This window comes from Pseudophryne corroboree, chromosome 6 (genome assembly GCF_028390025.1).
Source record: "Pseudophryne corroboree isolate aPseCor3 chromosome 6, aPseCor3.hap2, whole genome shotgun sequence".
Classification (NCBI taxonomy): Eukaryota; Metazoa; Chordata; class Amphibia; order Anura; family Myobatrachidae; genus Pseudophryne; species Pseudophryne corroboree.
In genome coordinates this window covers 312,372,357-312,388,848 of record NC_086449.1, presented here as the reverse complement: position 1 = coordinate 312,388,848, position 16,492 = coordinate 312,372,357, and the positions used below count along the sequence as shown (strand labels likewise).

General features: G+C 40.0%; 1 protein-coding gene across 1 annotated transcript in view; it reads right to left on the bottom strand.

Moving 5' to 3' along the window:
• Positions 1–3,243: 3,243 nt before the first annotated feature.
• The window catches only part of KLF13 (KLF transcription factor 13), a 111,059-nt gene continuing 97,810 nt past the window's right edge, over positions 3,244–16,492 (bottom strand). The window contains exon 2 of the mRNA XM_063926249.1: positions 3,244–14,042. Coding sequence (XP_063782319.1) covers positions 13,750–14,042 — 293 coding nt within the window. The 3' untranslated portion in view covers positions 3,244–13,749. The remainder of the gene's footprint in view (positions 14,043–16,492) is intronic.

Genomic DNA, 16,492 nt, shown 5'->3' with positions numbered 1-16,492 from the left:
TCCGGGAGAAACACCTTTTTCTGGACTGTGTCCAGAATCATCCCTAGGCACAGCAGACGTGTCGTCGGGATCAGCTGCGATTTTGGAATATTTAGAATCCACCCGTGCTGATTGTAGCAGTATCCGAGATAGTGCTACTCCGACCTCCAACTGTTCCCTGGACTATGCCCCTATCAGGAGATCGTCCAAGTAAGGGATAATTAAGACGCCTTTTCTTCGAAGAAGAATCATCAATTCGGCCATTACCTTGGTAAAGACCCCGGGGTGCCGTGGACAATCCAAACGGCAGCGTCTGAAACTGATAGTGACAGTTCTGCACCACGAACCTGAGGTACCCTTAGTGAGAAGGGCAAATTTGGGACATAGAGGTAAGCATCCCTGATGTCCCGGGACACTATATAGTCCCCTTCTTCCTGGTTCGTTATCACTGCTCTGAGTGACTTCATCTTAATTTGAACCTTTGTAAGTGTTCAAAAAAAAATTTTTTAGAATAAGTTTCACCTAGCCTTCTGGCTTCAGTACCACAATATAGTGTGGAATAATACCCCTTTTCTGTAGTAGGAGGGGTAATTTAATTATCACCTGCTGGGAATACAGCTTGTGAATTTTTTCCCATACTACCTCCTTGTCGGAGGGAGACTTGGTAAAGCAGACTTCAGGAGCCTGCGAAGGGGAAACGTCTCGACATTCCCATCTGTACCCCCGGGATACTACTTGTAGGATCCAGGGGTCCTGTACGGTCTCAGCGCCATGCTGAGAACTTGTCAGACGCGGTGGAACGCTTCTGTTCCTGGGAATGGGCTGCCTGCTGCAGTCTTCTTCCCTTTCCTCTATCCCTGGGCAGATATGATCTTATAGGGACGAGATGACTGAGGCTGAAAAGACGGTGTCTTTTTCTGCAGAGATGTGACTTAGGGTAAAAAACGGTGGATTTTCCAGCAGTTGCCGTGACCACCAGGTCCGATGGACCGACCCCAAACAAGTCCTCTTCCTTTATACGGCCATACTGTGCCGTTTGGAATCTGCATCACCTGACCACTGTCGTGTCCATAACATCTTCTGGCAGTTATGGACATCGCGTTTATTCATGATGCCAGAGTGCAAATATCCCTCTGTGCATCTCGCATATATAGAAATGCTCTATAGTCAATAAAATACTGTCCCTGTCAAGGGTATCAATATTTTTAGTCAGGGAATCCGACCAAGCCACCCTAGCTCTGCACATCCAGGCTGAGGCGATCGCTGGCCGCAGTATAACACCAGTACGTGTGTATATACTTTTTATTATATTTTCCAGCCGTGTCAGCTGGTCCTTGAGGACGGCCCTATCTATAGACGGTACCGCCACTTGTTTTGATAAGCGTGTGAGCGCCTTATCCACCTTAAGGGGTGTTTCCCAACGCGCCCTAACTTCTGGCGGGAAAGGGTATACCGCCCAAAATTTTCTATCGGGGGGAACCCACGCATCATCACACACTTTATTTGATTTATCTGATTCAGGAAAAACTATGGTAGTTTTTTCACATCCCACATAATACCCTCTTTTGTGGTACTTGTAGTATCAGAAATACGTAACACCTCCTTCATTGCCTTTAGCGTGTGGCCCTAATAAGGAATACGTTTGTTTATTCACCGTCGACACTGGATTCAGTGTCCCTGTCTGTGTCTGTGTCGACCGACTAAAGTAAACGGGCGTTTTAAAACCCTTGACGGTGTTTTTGAGACGTCTGGACCGTACTAATTGTTTGTCGGCCGTCTCATGTCGTCAACCGACTTTGCAGCGTGTTGACATTATCACGTAATTTCCTAAATAAGCCATCCATTCCGGTGTCGACTCCCTAGAGAGTGACATCACCATTACAGGCAATTGCTCCGCCTCCACGCCAATATCGTCCTCATACATGTCGACACACACGTACCGACACACAGCAGACACACAGGGAATGCTCTATACGAAGACAGGACCCACTAGCCCTTTGGGGAGACAGAGGGAGAGTCTGCCAGCACACACCAAAAAGCGCTATATATGACAGGGATAGCCTTATGATTAAGTGCTCCCTTATAGCTGCTTTTATATTAATATATATATATATATATAGCCATTTATTTTGCCCCCCCTCTCTGTTATACCCTGTTTCTGTAGTGCAGTGCAGGGGAGAGACCTGGGAGCCTTCCTGACCAGCGGAGCTGTGACAGAAAATGGCGCCGTGTGCTGAGGAGATAGGCCCCGCCCCTTTTCCGGCGGGCTCGTCTCCCGCTATTTAGTACATTTAGGCAGGGGTAAATATCTCCATATAGCCTCTGGGGCTATATGTGAGGTATTTTTAGCCTTTTTAAAGGTTTTCATTTGCCTCCCAGGGCGCCCCCCCCCAGCGCCCTGCACCCTCAGTGACTGCCGTGTGAAGTGTGCTGAGAGGAAAATGGCGCACAGCTGCAGTGCTGTGCGCTACCTTAAGAAGACTGCAGGAGTCTTCAGCCGCCGATTCTGGACCTCTTCTTGCTTCAGCATCTGTGAGGGGGCCGGCGGCGTGGCTCCGGTGACCATCCAGGCTGTACCTGTGATCGTCCCTCTGGAGCTTCATGTCCAGTAGCCAAGAAGCCAATCCATCCTGCACGCAGGTGAGTTCACTTCTTCTCCCCTCTGTCCCTCGTTGCAGTGATCCTGTTGCCAGCAGGAATCACTGTAAAATAAAAAACCTAAGCTAAACTCTCTAAGCAGCTCTTTATGATAGCCACCTAGAATTGCACCCTTCTCGGCCGGGCACAAAAATCTAACTGGCTTGGAGGAGGGTCATAGGGGGAGGAGCCAGTGCACACCACCTGATCCTAAAGCTTTACTTTTTTGTGCCCTGTCTCCTGCGGAGCCGCTATTCCCCATGGTCCTTTCAGGAACCCCAGCATCCACTAGGACGATAGAGAAATATTCTCTATTTGCTGGGCACAGCATCCAGGTGATAATTAAAACACATCCGGGCATTTATCATGACGTTATCGCTCTTCTTGCTTTGCCTTTTGTCAAGCAGGAAGCAATAATGCTGAAATGTAGGAGTGGGGGAAAGAAAACTCACTCCTCTAACGACCCCTGCTAGACCCACAGCACATATACACAGCACATATATGCAAGATCTCACAAACATTGCAGGATCTTGTGCGTAGCCAGACCCCAGAGGATGCCACAAGTTAGTACACATACTTGATAGTTATCCAGCCTTTATATGAAAAAAACAATAAGCCACAAAAGAGTGATTTTCTGTTATCTGCTTTAATACATACCAAAGGTCGATGTAAGTATCAAATAGCACTGTATATAGCACATTTGGCACTTACTACCTCTTTGTATAGCTCCCCCATAGGGAAAGCATTGTCCTAGCGATCTCTAGCCCATGCATCAAATAGAATCCATGCAAAAAAAAAGCATATTGTCAATTTAACATTTTTCATAAATTGTAATATGTCAGATAATTAAACAATAATTGAACGAATTGTGTATCTATCCTTTTAATCTTGTCTATAACACATTTTTTGCTTTTATATATAGTGGCACCTAGATACTTTAATAGCAATTATATTCATTACAAATGTATTGCTTTGTAAATATTCATGTTACAAATAACAAAAGTGGGCTGCCAGGAGGTAGAGGTACCCAGGTGGAAAATGGGAATCATTTTATTTAGGTTAAACTACAGCGGGAAGTTCTAAAGCCCCGTACACACGGGGGAGATGTGTGCTGAGCGACCTAGCACAGACCGCTCAGGACACATCTCCCCCCCCCCCCCCTGCTCAGCACTCAGTGCAATGTATGGTGAGCGAGGGGGGAGGACGGGGGGCTGGTGGGGGGCTCACTTCACACAGCAGTGAGCGACCTGACTAGATTTGGCATGCATGCATGCCAAATCTAGAGTCAGCAATAGCGACTTGCGGGGCTGCGCATCGCTATCGCTATGGGCATACACACGGAGAGATCCATGCTTAATTTCTAAGCAATCTAGTCAGATTGCTTAAGGCCCATACACACTGGGCGATTTTGAGCTGAAAGCAGATCACTTTTGGTGTGTTGAGCTGCTTTCAGCTCAAAGCCGCTCAGTGTGTATGCTCAAACGATGAGCGCTGATGCGCACTCCCGCTTCATCGCTGGCAGCCGCCGTTCATCTACTGGTATTACCAGTAGATGAACAGCGGGGTGAGCGGCTTTCCATAGCATCCTGCTATGGAAAGCCGCTCACCCCCGCTGATATCGCTGGGCAGGGGGGAAAAGTGCTCAGTATGTATGCACTGAGCACTTTTCAGCCCAGCGATGTCAGCGATCATCGCTGTGCATACACGCTGGGCAAAACGCCCAGTGTGTATGGACCTTTAGAATTTAAGCACAGATCTCTCCGTGTGTACCCCCATTAAGTATGCAATCTTTTAGAAAGCTATTTAAGTGTTTGAGTGTACACATATATTGACTTATGTAAATAAGTGTAACTATATAAACTACACAATATACTGTAATCGCAGTACCAAAATTGTAAAGTTATCTGTAGATTTTCTAGCAATGGAATAATTTCTGCTAAATTAAGGTATCCTGTTGTTAGGTCGACCTAAGGTTGACAGTCAATAGGTTGACCACAATAGGTCGACATAGTCAAAAGCTTGACATGGCAATGGTCGCCATGAAAAGGTCGACGTGAGTTTTATTACTCTTTTTTTTTTAAATTTCAACTTTTTCATACTTTACCATCTACGTGGACTACGATTGGGAATAGTACCAGGACACCCCCCCTCCCAACAAAAAACAAAACAAAACAAAACAAAAGGAGAGAAAGAAAGGAGGAGAAAGAGGCTGGGTGCCAGGCGTGACCTACGGATGTGTCTGCCTCTTCTCCATGGAACTGGGGTCCCCTCCGGGCACCCCACAAGCTGTGCACAAGTGCTGCCATACCTTCAGCCTTTTACATTGACCAACTGCACCACCCTCGGTACAACTCTGATGGGTTGTGTTCAATAACATTCCCACATCAGTTCGTTAACAACCAACTCAATTCTGCTACTTCTAATCTATGTTTTACAAGAGATTGTAACTAATAATAATAACAACAACAACAACTGGAAAGTTGAATTCAATATAATTACAACCACTATACCCCAACATCTGTTATTGGTGCACATAAACATGATCATCCATTTTATTTAAAATTTCTGAATTTATTTGTTAGAATTCAAAATTTGAACAATTGATATACTTTTATATAGGAGAAATAAGCATGAAACCCATACAAACTGCTAGATAGAGGCTAACAAATACATGTTTATTTCTATTTTGATTAATCACAATGTAAAAGTTCAAGGAAACGTATTTATGCCACACTACCACCAGTATTGAATCTGCAAGGAAGAAAAAAAAATTGCACTCAAACTAAATATTGCAAATAGAAGTGTCAAAGGCTATAGAAGTGTCAAAGGTTATGGCTGCACCAATAGTGGATTATACTAAGGGTTGGGACACATAGCTGCCCTAGCCATGCCTTATGTATGTTGACCCTTCCAAGTTTCCTCTTGAAGGTATAAAGTGTTTGTGCAAGTTACCATGCACTTAAAGAACTCATTTATGGATACCTATTTACACACTGTTTCTCTGGCTGCTGCGAGACAAAGGATGCCGAACGATATAGCAGAACACCAGAATAATATCTATGGCCCAAAATGATCTTCATCTGTAATTTTTGTCACTCGCAGCTCAGCGAGATGCATTATTGCAACAGTGAGGCACAAATTCAATACAGAATTTTGTTAATAGGGGAATATATCCTTTCTCTTGCATGAGAAGACTCCTGCAGCGCTGCATAAGAGTATATATCTCCATTTACAGTGACAATATTAGCTACGCCACATTTGCATTTGTTGTTGACAAAGAAAGTTTTATTAGGATTTATTGTAAATGTACTTTGAAAAGTATTACACTTTGTTGCAAGTTTTAGAAAATAATACATTAGGCTGTTCATCATTTTCAAGGGAATCAGGAGTTGCTGTCTAGACATGTTTAAACTACTTTATATAAGCTGTCCTTACTGTCAAATTATGTACATACCCTACATTTATGTATTCACTTCTCCACATCTGTTGGAACAAATGGATATAAATCTGCTAAAAATGATCCTCTATATAGTTCACTTAAACTACCCTGTCGGTGCTTTACATCACTGTGCCTATTACAAACAACATTTTACTTACAGACGTATACAATTCAAAAATACAAGCCTTTTAAAATCACCCTTAATAAGAAAAGAGAAATGCATTTATATATATATATATATATATATATATATATATATATATATGTAAATATTATAAAACAACCCCCAGAAAATAACATCAACCAGATTAAACACACAAAATGCTACACATGCTGCTTTAATGCATTACTAAATCATAATAACTGTTGATGCTTTAAAAAAGAAGTAACTTACTAAAACAATAATAATAATAATAATAATAATAATAATAATACACAAGTATACATTTATGCTTTTCCCTGCATGCAATATTCCCTGTCTGTTGGAATGTAATACAGTTAGCTACATATATTTGTGACTAACATGGTTCATTGCTTTAGACGGACCTACTAAGCTCCCTTTATAAAGAGACAAAACAAATCCAAACCTTTAGCAGGAGAAATACTGCTGACACATAATAAAGTACATTTAAAATCATTGTAAGCATAAAAAAAGAACACATTTATTTTAAAATAAAACAATTTGCATAATAAAGAAGGATCCTTAAAAATGAAATTGCACAAAAATGCCTAGTTTGAGAAAAGATAAATACAAATGGAACCTGAATGCCCAAATAGAACTCTATGGAATCCAATATATCAATGCCCAAGTATTGGTTTCTTATTGTTACTTTGTAAAATATCTCTCTCTGAAATTGCTGTAGAATATAAGTGGCCACTCTGTAGAAAATGTATCTTTCAAGCAAACAAAAGTTGTGAATTGGGTTCTTTCCTTATATACTTTTTACAACATAGAGAGATGCACCCAACGTGCAAAGTATTCTCTTATAGTAGCAGGTTATTTAATGTACACATTGTTCTCTTCATGGGCTCAATGAGACATACAAGTATTGCTTCAGAAGTTGCTCACACTCCATTCCATATGAGGCTATTACTTTGTCACACCGGTGATTTTTAAGCTGTCGTAAATTGGAGAGTTAATTTTCAATAGTGATTCTTGTGCACAGAATTTCTGCCACCTAGATAACGGCTGAAAATCTGAACTCTCATTACATGATGCTGAGGTTTGCCATACACAGAGTAAATACTGTTTAAGAACAGTATATGGATTGCTCTGGCAGGTATATTCCAGTCTACTGATTTCAGTAGATCCATGTGTCCCAAGCCAGTAGTACTATATAAGCCATGCCCAGGGTGGTGCAAGCCATGAGGTCTCCTTGGACAGGTCCTCCCCCCTGCTCGGCAGAGGCAGCGCAACCCCTCCTTCTTTTTACCTTGGCAGGATGAATGTAACTGCGGCATTCTCTCTGCCAATGGCTGGGAGTGTGGCACTTGGTTTTGACATGATAACCAATGGCCACACTCCCAGCCTATCACAGACATGGACAGCTGACAGCTTCATATATACAGGGCTGCTTGCTGCTTCTAATACATGTCCATGGACAGGGGATTCATGTGGAGGTGCCAAGGAGGCATTCGCATTACATTAGGTCACAGAGTTTAAATCATTTGTGACCTAGGGAACCGCCTAGGTTTGTCTAGTGGTAGCGCCGGCTCTGGCCAAACCGCTGTCAGCAACATCGAAGCATTAGACACATGACTAGTTTGGCATCCTTCAAAAACTTTTCGTGGATCTCAGTGGGAAAGTATTTACAATTTTAGTTTTGAATTTTACTGACAGAATTGCTGTGGAAAAATCACCAGTGTGACTCTTCCAAATAGGGGAGTATAGTGAACATAACAGCAGATAGTATGCGGGTAATGTGACACCGCTCCTATATAATTTCCTGTTATTATATATACACACTGAACAACATCAGTGACAGCCTGGTGAAGCTCAAATGTGAACACAGACCATGCAACAAACATATAACACCCATGTAAACACACCTTTGTGAAAATGTATTTTGCAACATTCTCAAATATATATATTTCTTGACATATGCTGAAAAATGCACATCAGCAGCCATAGCAGAAAAAGCTGTACACTGTGGAAGCAATCATTTTGGGAGATAAACCATTGTTCATAAAAATGCAGTGATCAATACATTACAAACAAGTGAAAACACACAGGCACAAAGTTATACAGTACCTCAAGAATGTAACTGTCACTTCAAGAAATAATTAGCTGCAGTCTTATAGTCTAGCCAACTTAATGCATACCCTGCAATATTGACAACTTGAAAATTGGGAAAATGAGGCCCCCAAACCTTGCCAAGATCTGTCCACTGCACCACATTTCAGTGCAAGACTAATCTTGTTAGGCCACTTTACTGTACAATGAGAAACTGGAAGCTGTGGCTGCTGTCTCCACTGAGCCTTGGCAATTTAAAATGTTCTTACAACAGTCTCATGCTTCATCTTAGCATCCTATATTTTAATATGCAGCAAGTAGCAACTCAAAACAATGTACTCTCTTTCAAACAAGATTAGGCTAATTCTAATAAAATAATACAATAATTATTACTAACCTAAGTAAAATAATACACTAGCTACTACTTAACTCTCATTGCAGGTATGTCCCTTACTGTAATCGTTGCCTCTTCATTTCTGTGGACTACAGAGCACAGACCCTGGACTTCGATACTTGAATTTAAGGAGTTAAATTCAAATGCTTGAATGTGTGGGTTACAGTGAGGAAAGTTATAGGAAATGAATGTTTGGACCTTTATGAACCTCACACCTTTACTTTTTGTGCTAATAATTTACTAATAATTATTCCAGAGATCTGTAAAATATAAACTCTACTAGGTATATATTGCCCAATTGCAAATAAATACTTACAGAAATCCATTCTGTCTTACTTGCACCACTGAGTGAATGGTAATGAAATCAGACGTATAGTTTTGAATATATATATATTAGACTCTCTATTATTTGACATGGCTGAATATATTTCTGCTATAAGCATCCTCCAGTTGAGATTTTTTTTTTGTGTCGTTAACATTAAAAAATATAGTCAACAAAAGACCAGCACTAACATACAGACCAGCACATAAGTAATCAATTGTCCACATAACTTATCATATGTACAGTCGTAAAGCACAGGTGAGAAGTGTTTTACTTCATTTGGAAGCAAACTGCAGGCCTACAGAGGTGTTACTGCATTATGGGGTCTATTCATAAAGCAGTGAAAAGTGTGGAGAAGTGAGCCAGTGGAGAAGTTGCCCATGGCAACTAATCAGCATTGAAGTAACATTTATAATTTGCATGCTATACAATAGTACAGAGCAGCTGATTGGTTGCCATGGGCAACTTCTCCGCAGGCTCACTACTCCATTCTTTTCACTGCTTCATGAATAGACCCCTTGGTGGTAAGATTAAAATGTGTAAATTACAAAAAGTGCTGGAGCTTACCATATTAGTCCTATCTTCTCTCAAGGAGTATTACCTGACTACATCCACCTGATTTGACCAATGTGCCTGGTTAAAGGCATATGATCATAGTGGGTGTGCAAAACAATGGTGTGCTATCTGTATATACAAAAATGAAGTGTTCATTTATATTACATATTTATTTCTATTTAAGACTACAAATAAATGTGCTTCCAAATATAGATGTATAAATGTAGTATATTTATTTTTTTTGCTTGTAAAATCGTTGAGCTTTTGGAGCTGTAAATTGAATTGCCAATGGAGGTTTTAGGAATAGTTGAATTACGAATACAGTTGAAGGTGTCAAATAAGCAATGACCTTTAAAGGAAAACTAAACGTTATATACAAGTGACTTTATATGAAACAGCTACTGTTAACATTTGCAAAATATAAACATTTCAAGAACGTGTCAAATATATCTTTAGCTTCATAGGGATTGAATGGTGTCTTTGCTTGACATACTTCCTGTGCCTATGTTTTGAGATAAAAACTGTAAAGAAATTCAGGAAGAATTTTATTTTGGTTTCCAGTCTGCTAGCTAGTAAACAGTAGTCGTAGTTTAAATGTAAAAAAAAATCTGATCTTGGAGGTCAGAAGTCATGTGGTCTTCTGAATCTTATGGGGCCCATACATCTGCAAATGATTACCGAAATTCCCCATTCTGCTGACGGCTTGCACGCGATCGGAGAAATCCAACATATTATATTTCCCCGACTTGACAATGCCGACCAGAAAATGGTCGAGATCAGCGACTCTGGGAATTTTAACATACTAAATTTCCCAGATTTCCAGACAGATTAGCAATCTTCAATGCCGCTGATCAGATTGGATCGGCAGATAGGAAATTCAGGGCTGTAGATGTAAGCCCCACATTAGATATGGTATAACCTAGCAGCCTAATTTGTCCAGATTTTCCATTCACAAATGTTGCTCACAGTATAGTGCATGGGTAGTCGCACACTCCTAAATTAAATAGGTAGATACTGTACATACCTACTCTATATAAACATATTATCAAAAGTAGAGGACAAAGAAACAAATGGCGTAATATATCCCTGTAATATGGATGTAAATCTTTTTTTTTCTTTTATGGTTTTTGTTCCTCAGAACGTGGCATTTAACGTCCTTAATATCTGCAAATGTAATAAGATCTGTTTCATATTTGAGAAACTTCTGTTTATAGGTTTAGTGGTCCTTCAGTAGTACTACACATGTACAGTACCAGGACTTTAAGGGACACTTACATGTATCATGCACCACAATGCTGTATTTGATAAGCTTCCCCTGCACTAGTACACATACTGTAGTTCACACATATATTTCCAAAACAGAAAGAGGAAAACGTTAAGGCTCTAAGCACTTCACACCAACTATAGAGTTTGTTTTTATACTGATTTAAAACTTGGTACAATGTTATAGTTAAGCGAAAACCAGAGAATTAAAACTGTGGCTTTATAGATCCTGCTACAAAACCGTATTACAGTTTACAGTTTCTTTTATGTATAGATTTATATATACACATACATAATTATATATAGAAATAAACAAACACACTCAAAAGCCCAAAGTGCAATACCTATTAGTAGTGAAGCTAATAGTTTTATGCATAAAAAACATTTGATACTGATGTAGTCCAACTTCTGTTCATCTTCATTATCTGTGAAGTTATGTGAAAAGACTGATGTGCATTGTGTGCCAGAATGCTTCCTCTGGACAGTTATTACGGCGATATCAGTGGCTACATACACCATATAATGAAGAAGTACCACATTCCCAGACACATCACAATAAACTGTTGACACTATTTCATTGAATAAGTTAGTCACCTGAATCCTGTCAAACATTAAGAGGCTTATTTAATAAAGTGATGCTATGTACACAAATGTGCCCTAACCAATAGTAATCAGACAAGAATTTATTTTATAAAATACATGAAAACATGACAACAGTATTCTGATTGGTTACAGGACATTTATCAAATAAGCCCCTTAAAACTTTAAGGTAAGCTGTGATGGAAAGTACCATTTGTTGCCAGGAAAAAAAAAAAAAAATATATATATATATATATATATACACATACATATATATATACAAGTTTACTGAATGCTAATAATTTTACTGACACCTTAGGTTTGTAATTAAAAAACTTAAGTATAAAAACAGCATTCAGAGAATAAAGTAAGTTGTGGCTTAGAAGCAAGAGGTTTATATTGATATCAGACATAAAACCACTGATCTGGTGCATGTTAGGCATATTTAGTAGTGTCAATAGGGTGCAGAGACCTTTTATGTTTTTTTAAATGTCACTTGGGGGTCAATGTACTAAGCCTTGGAAAGAGATAAAGTACCAGCCAATCAGCTCCTAGCTACCATGTTACAGGCAGTGTTTGATGACAGGAGCTGGTTGGTACTTTATCTCTCTCCGAGGCTTAGTACATAGACCCCTTGACAGTTGGCAACCCTTGTGGCTTCACTGCAGGTAGTGCTACTTTCTCAGGCACTTATCACTAGTGAATCGGTAAGAGGTGCTCTCTTTTTATGACCTGATAAGAAAGAAAGTGCACTGGATCCATATTAAACTGAAATTAACACAATGCTCATTGTAGAGGGTTGGGCACATCAGTAGCAGAACTACTATGGGGCCTTGCGATTCTAGCTCATCCCAGATGCTCCAGATCTGCTCTTCTGATCATCCACAGGTGCTGGAATGTGCTCAGTGAAGCCCCATTTGGAAGACTTTCCACGTGCCAAATTGGGAGGAAATAGGCCCCAGTATGTCAAAACTCTGCCCCAAACCCCTATAAAAAAATTTATTGAAATTCTGGCCCTAACATGCCCCACAAATCGGGACTACCCTAAGAAAAGTGGGGCAATTGGGAGGTATGCATTGGGCTTTCAGTTCCTCTGACCTCAAGCTAGGCTTCAGTGAGCATGCACCAAGTCCTGTGGATGCTGAGAGTAGCAGGGCAGGGCCCTTGGAGCCGAGAGACCACCATTGCGCTTCCCTCCCTACACACACAGTTCTGTTATTGGGCCAGGCGATTTAGTGTTACGCCCCTGAGTATAGCCCTTCAGCATAATGAGAGTATCAAATTCTGTATAAATTATACTGATATTTAAAAAAAAAGCCACAAAAGTGAACAAAATCATCCACACAAGACATATATATGTGTGTACATATTGACAGGGGTAAGAATATATAAATATAAATCATAAGGTTATTTGCAACAAAACCAGGATTACCACAACACTAATTGTACTCTGCATGCCAGGACTGGCTCTTCCCAGTTGTGCACATACTAAACAAAACGAGTGCAAAAAAAAAAAAAGTAAGAGTCTCACACAGTATAAGGCTGCAGTAAAGGTGTGACGTCATTGTACTCGTATAACAAATGCACAATCCCTGAGATAGGGGAATATTGAAGAGGTGAGATCCACCATTATTGAAGTGAGCTGTAAGCTGTGGACAAATGCTTTTGTTGTGCAAGGTTTTTTTTTTTTGTAGTTTTTTTTGTTGTCTTTTTTGAGTCCTGAGGTGAAGAATATAGTTTTACATACCATTTTTGTCTTTCTGGAAGTATATATTTAGTTTTTGATGAATTTGAGACAAACAAGGTTAACTGTATATCAGTTGTGGGACTGGGTTCCAAGAAGTGGGCTTTGGACATCTTAACGATACAAAAAGATACATTTTATAGAGTTCAGATCCTACACAGAAAGATTAATTGTTCTGGAGACACTCAAGGTAAGGGCTTATGAATTTATAGCAATATGGATATATTTATGTATATAAAACAGGAGATTTGTGGAAATCTGGAGGTAGAAAACTGAGGAAGAAGTACTGAGATCTGAAGATCCAGGACAGAATAACCTGTATAATTCTGGAGATCCAAAATAGATTAATAGAATTTTGGAAATCCAAGAGAAAGGCAGCTGAGAATGTTTGGAAATAGAAGTACAAAGGAGCTATGGAACTTTATCCTTATATCGGTAACCGGTATTTGTTCTATTAGTTTAAAATAAGCAATCTTCAAACCACTTAAAAATAAAAAACAGAAAAAAAAATTACAAAAAAAGTTAAATGCAGGTAAGAAAAGGTTCATTTCCCAAAGTTTTCCACATTAGCCGAGGCAAAGTGCTAATGTCCAGTGCAAGTAGATTAAGGGGAGCTTGCAGGGCTAATAGCTGGACTAGATGCATCAGAGCGGCTACAGTCACTGACAGATCCGTTTCTAGAGCTGACTCCCCCTCGCCCTTTAAGCATGCTGGGTTGGAAGTTGGCATGACGACGCGCATGCTTGGTTAGGTGATCACTACGCATAAAGCGCTTCTCACAGATAGGGCAACAGAACTTCTTCTCTCCGGTATGAGTGCGGTAGTGTCTGGCAAGTTCATCTGATCTGGCAAATTTCTTGTTGCACTCTTCCCAGCTGCATTCAAAAGGTCTTTCACCTGTGTAAACATGTTAAAAGCATTTTGTTAGTGCCAGGAAAAACATCAGGTGCACATGCTATGTAATGGCGGTATAGTACATGGGACTGAAAGATAAGGCAGGCATTCCCATCCTTGGTCCTCAAGGCACACTAACAGTCCAGGTTCTAGTGATATCCAGGCTTCAGCACAGGTGACTTAATTAGTAGCTCAGTTATTTTGATTTACCCATCTGTGCTGAAGCCCGGATATCACTAAAACCCGCACTGTTAGTGTGCCTTGAGGACAGAGGTTGGGAATGTCTGAGATACGGGATTAAAAATATATGCAAACATATACAATAAGTGAGAAGAAGTACATTTATGAACAGATACGATAATTATGAAAATAGAAACAATATTGGAATTAAAAGGAAAGGTCAGATATAATATATAATATAGTGTCTTAAAGACTTACAACTGTCTACTTTACCCTGAGCAAGCCCCTAAATGAAAAAGACCATTTATTACATGTCATCACTTACTATGACGGAATGAATAGCATTCTTTGGAATTTAAAATAATTATTTTTGCCATTTCAAAACAAATTTTTTTATATTTTTATCTTTTCCGCTCAAGTCTTCCCACAAGTAAATGTGAGAACGCCTTAAGCAAACCATCTCATCTGCTGACTGTTCATTTTCCTTCTCTTTTTTTAAAAATAATTATATTGATTAAACTAGTAAGTATAACACCTAAGCAAACACTTTGTGCAGTTCTGGGTAACACCTATCCGGTTCTTTTCAGTTACACATGTAAACATTGGTGAGATGCCAAGGATGCAGAGGTTGTGGTATGGAGTACACATGCCAGATGCTGTATGCACAAAGCACTTGTGTGGCTATATAGGTGGTGTTTACAGACACACTCTACTGTCTCCAAAAACGGATGTGGTTTCAGTCTTCTATCAAGGTTTTCTTTTGATTTCCCCATCTCACTAACCGTAACTGTTAGCACTGAAAATAAAACAGAAAGTAGAACATGAAGGGAGACTTAAGAGGAACTAACGCTGGGTACACACTGAGCAATATGTCCTCTGATCCGACAGATCGGACCAACATATCGCTCAAGTCGGCGAATATCAGGCAGATTGTATGCCAGATATGCGTGTGCCCACGTTTGTCACGCTTGATGTGCCGCACATCAAACCCTATGATATCGCTAGCAACAAAATGTATGCTAGTGAAGGACAGATCAGTGATCATTCTGTCTTTCATTAACATCGCTCAGTGTGTACCCAGGTTCTGATATGTCGACCTGTCAGTCGACATATTGGCTGGGTGCTCATCAATCCAGTGTGTACCCAGCTTAAGCAATCCATCTTACAATATAATGTTCCGATGCTGAGCGGACTATAACGTGCAGATTGTATGGTATATATGCCCAAACACGCGTGCCTGGAGGTACTGCACAGCAAATGGGACGATGCAATGTATGACACCGGCTGGTACATAGCGCCTCTGTACACTGCATAGTGCAATGTGTATGGATGGTGTGATGTATTGTGCAATCTCTGGGTACACACATCATTTAGTGTGTACCCAGCATAAGCCTTAAGAAGTATCATAGGTTTTACCATGCAGCATCAAATGAAGTGTATAAGTTGGTTATGCAATGTTACCATAGACCTGTAAAAGCTCCCCCTATTATCATGCATGCACTGTGTGACTTTTTGGCTACTTAGACACATGCACAGCTTTAAAACAATTACTATCTGCGTGATTATTGCCACTGTCAGGCCCACAGTGTCTACAGGATCCTAAAGACAGTGCATGCAGAAGGAACATATTGAATAATATGCCTTAAACAAAAACAATATACAGCCAGGGGAAGCACTAACAAGACTTCCTTTTCGTACAACTGGAATTGGCCTCATTTGAACTTTATTTTTGGACCAGATTCAGGATTCCCATGACTGCCAAATCATGTCAGTTTCCGGGGTTTCAGCTGTGTCTATGATTTCTAGTAGCTCATTAAATAAACATTAAAATGAGTTTCTGGAGATTCCATTATCCAGGTGATATAATAATGTTATATGTAGAAAAAAATACTTAATTCCTGGATAAGTAAATCACACCGTGGTTACATTAAAGCAATATCATTCCCAGACACTTGGTTGTGGATACTGGAAACTCTATAGCAAATATAAAGTGTTGGCAACTCAGACCTTAGGCAGCATAGGAAATAATAGTACCTCATTTGGGTGTGTGATTTGTTGCTGCAATCATCTATCAACCTAATTGCTTGTTATGTCCAAAGGGCTGTAACTCTGTGAATGTATGGCTGCTAAAGAAATCATAGCTAATATGATGTTATTGAAAAGCAAACCCACATGCTATCCATTTACAGCAACAGGTACACGTAGTGAAAATGAAAAATAGAAAAGATAAAAAGCCGTTGTTGCATTGAGGCAAACAGTACTGCACAGTAATA